General features: G+C 39.8%; 1 protein-coding gene across 3 annotated transcripts in view; it reads right to left on the bottom strand.

The window, feature by feature from the left end:
- The window catches only part of DNAJC19 (DnaJ heat shock protein family (Hsp40) member C19), a 3,802-nt gene extending 1,982 nt beyond the window's left edge, over nt 1-1,820 (bottom strand). Inside the window, exons 1-4 of one of the 3 annotated variants that reach the window (XM_008644502.1) lie at nt 1,810-1,820; nt 1,446-1,519; nt 1,017-1,093; nt 71-141 (exon numbers count right to left, since the gene is read on the bottom strand). In XM_008644502.1, coding sequence (XP_008642724.1) covers nt 71-141; nt 1,017-1,093; nt 1,446-1,490 — 193 coding nt within the window. In that variant the 5' untranslated portion in view covers nt 1,491-1,519; nt 1,810-1,820. The other 2 variants (XM_017726943.1, XM_017726942.1) reach the window with 2 other exon arrangements.
- Between the last annotated feature and the right edge of the window lie 6 nt (nt 1,821-1,826).

Consider the following 1,826-nt stretch of genomic DNA (forward strand, 5'->3'; position numbering starts at 1 on the left):
TCCCTACACAATTCTATTCATCTGTGTTAAAAACATGTATTAACTAATCAACATGACTTAATTTCCTTACCTTTATCTGGATGATTCAGAAGCATGATCCGTCTATGAGCTTCTCTAATTTTATTTCTGTTGGCTGTCGGGCTTTGAAAGACAGAGAAAAACTGACTTTTGACTCATGAAATTCCCCAGATTGTCAAAAGGTGTCTGAGAACAAGTGAGCACTGTCTTACCCATAAATTCTCTAGCTAATATGTATGTTTCTCTTTTCCTACTACTGATATGTAGTGTGTAAGTCCTGGAGAGGTTTCCTAGGGTTTTTCTAAAACACTGTATGCTGAAAAAGACATGCTACAGCATATCTAATAGGGTGGGGGTCATCCACACAGTTAAAAACAAACAGAACTATGTTGTAACATTTTTACTGGGAAAACTTCCCAAAGGCTGTAAGTCAAAAAACATTTGCTTGGTTTATTAAGGTAAAAAACTACAAAAACCCAAAAAATGCCACAGTTCAAAGTTCTTATTTGATAGATTTATGTATTTGGCCTTAAGTGCTTTGGCAGAGATTGCCACCAGTCAGATCTACCATGTTCCAGAAGTGATGAGTTTATTCCAGACACAAGAAGTGGGTTTGCAGCACCTTCACACTGCATCCACCCGAAATTCCCCAACACTGACAGGAACCATGAGAAAACAGCAGTCTCGTGTCCCCCATACACAATGAACCCCAAGGCTTCCTGAAATGGCTTATTTGGATCACACGTGGCTTTGGAGTGTGCGAGGGAAATGCAGATGCCTGGAAGTCCACACAGAATTAGCTCCAACCAAGCTAAAGTGCAGCAAAGAACCCCCAAAAAGCACAGAAAGTCCTGAAAGGTCACTTCTTATTTCCTGACTTGGCAGTGACACTCCCAATGGATGCTGGGCATTGGATGACAACCTTTCCAAACAAAGCCAGCAGTGAGGAGACACCACTGCCTCCTGTTCACATTTCATTTCTGATACATTTCCTTTACCTCACTCCTAGTATTAAAGCTGCTTCTCGTTTAGTCATTTTGGGTTCAAATCCACCTCTGTAATAACCATTGAAGGCCTGAAAGAGAAAATGTGTTAGTTTAAAAACCACTAATTTCCAAGTATCAGTTAAACCCACTCATTATTGCTTTAGTAACTGCTGAGCTTTTGTCCGTAAAAATAGCAAAACTTCTTCTACACTTGAAATAGGAAATTCAGTTGAAGTAGAGTATCATTATTTAAATGATTACTTAAATTTGCCCATACAAGTTCTCTATTAGCCAATCACCACCAGAATTACTGCAATCAATTGTTGTTACAGACAAAATACAGGAGAAGATACAGCAGTGCTATAAAGAGACAACAGTCCATAGTTATTTCACCAAGTAAAATTTTAAACAAAAAGACGCTACTGATAAATAAAAACTTACAGGTTTTGGTAGGTTTTGAAGGGCTTGTTTTACCTGTGGCTCCATTTGCTTCAAAGTTTTTACTGCATAGCGACCTTGAAGAGACCAGCGTTGACTGACGTTAAGCATAGTTCCATGAACATTTAGCAATCCAGTGCAACTGGTAACTTGTGGATTAGAATGTGGAATAAACTCTTTTGGGACATAAAACAGTAAGAACGTTGATCTTTTGTTTAATTACAGCCATTAATTACTCTTTTGGCTCTCCCAAAAGAGTGTCCTGTATCAGCTATTAAACTACCTTGAAATCAGCCCTGAAGCACGGCTAAGTACACCGGGCCGTGTGAGTACAGCTGGGTTCAGAGCCCGCCCGTCCCCTACACACCTGCGAATCCGGCTGCC

Source organism: Corvus brachyrhynchos, unplaced genomic scaffold (genome assembly GCF_000691975.1).
Source record: "Corvus brachyrhynchos isolate BGI_N302 unplaced genomic scaffold, ASM69197v1 scaffold162, whole genome shotgun sequence".
NCBI classification, from domain to species: domain Eukaryota; kingdom Metazoa; phylum Chordata; class Aves; order Passeriformes; family Corvidae; genus Corvus; species Corvus brachyrhynchos.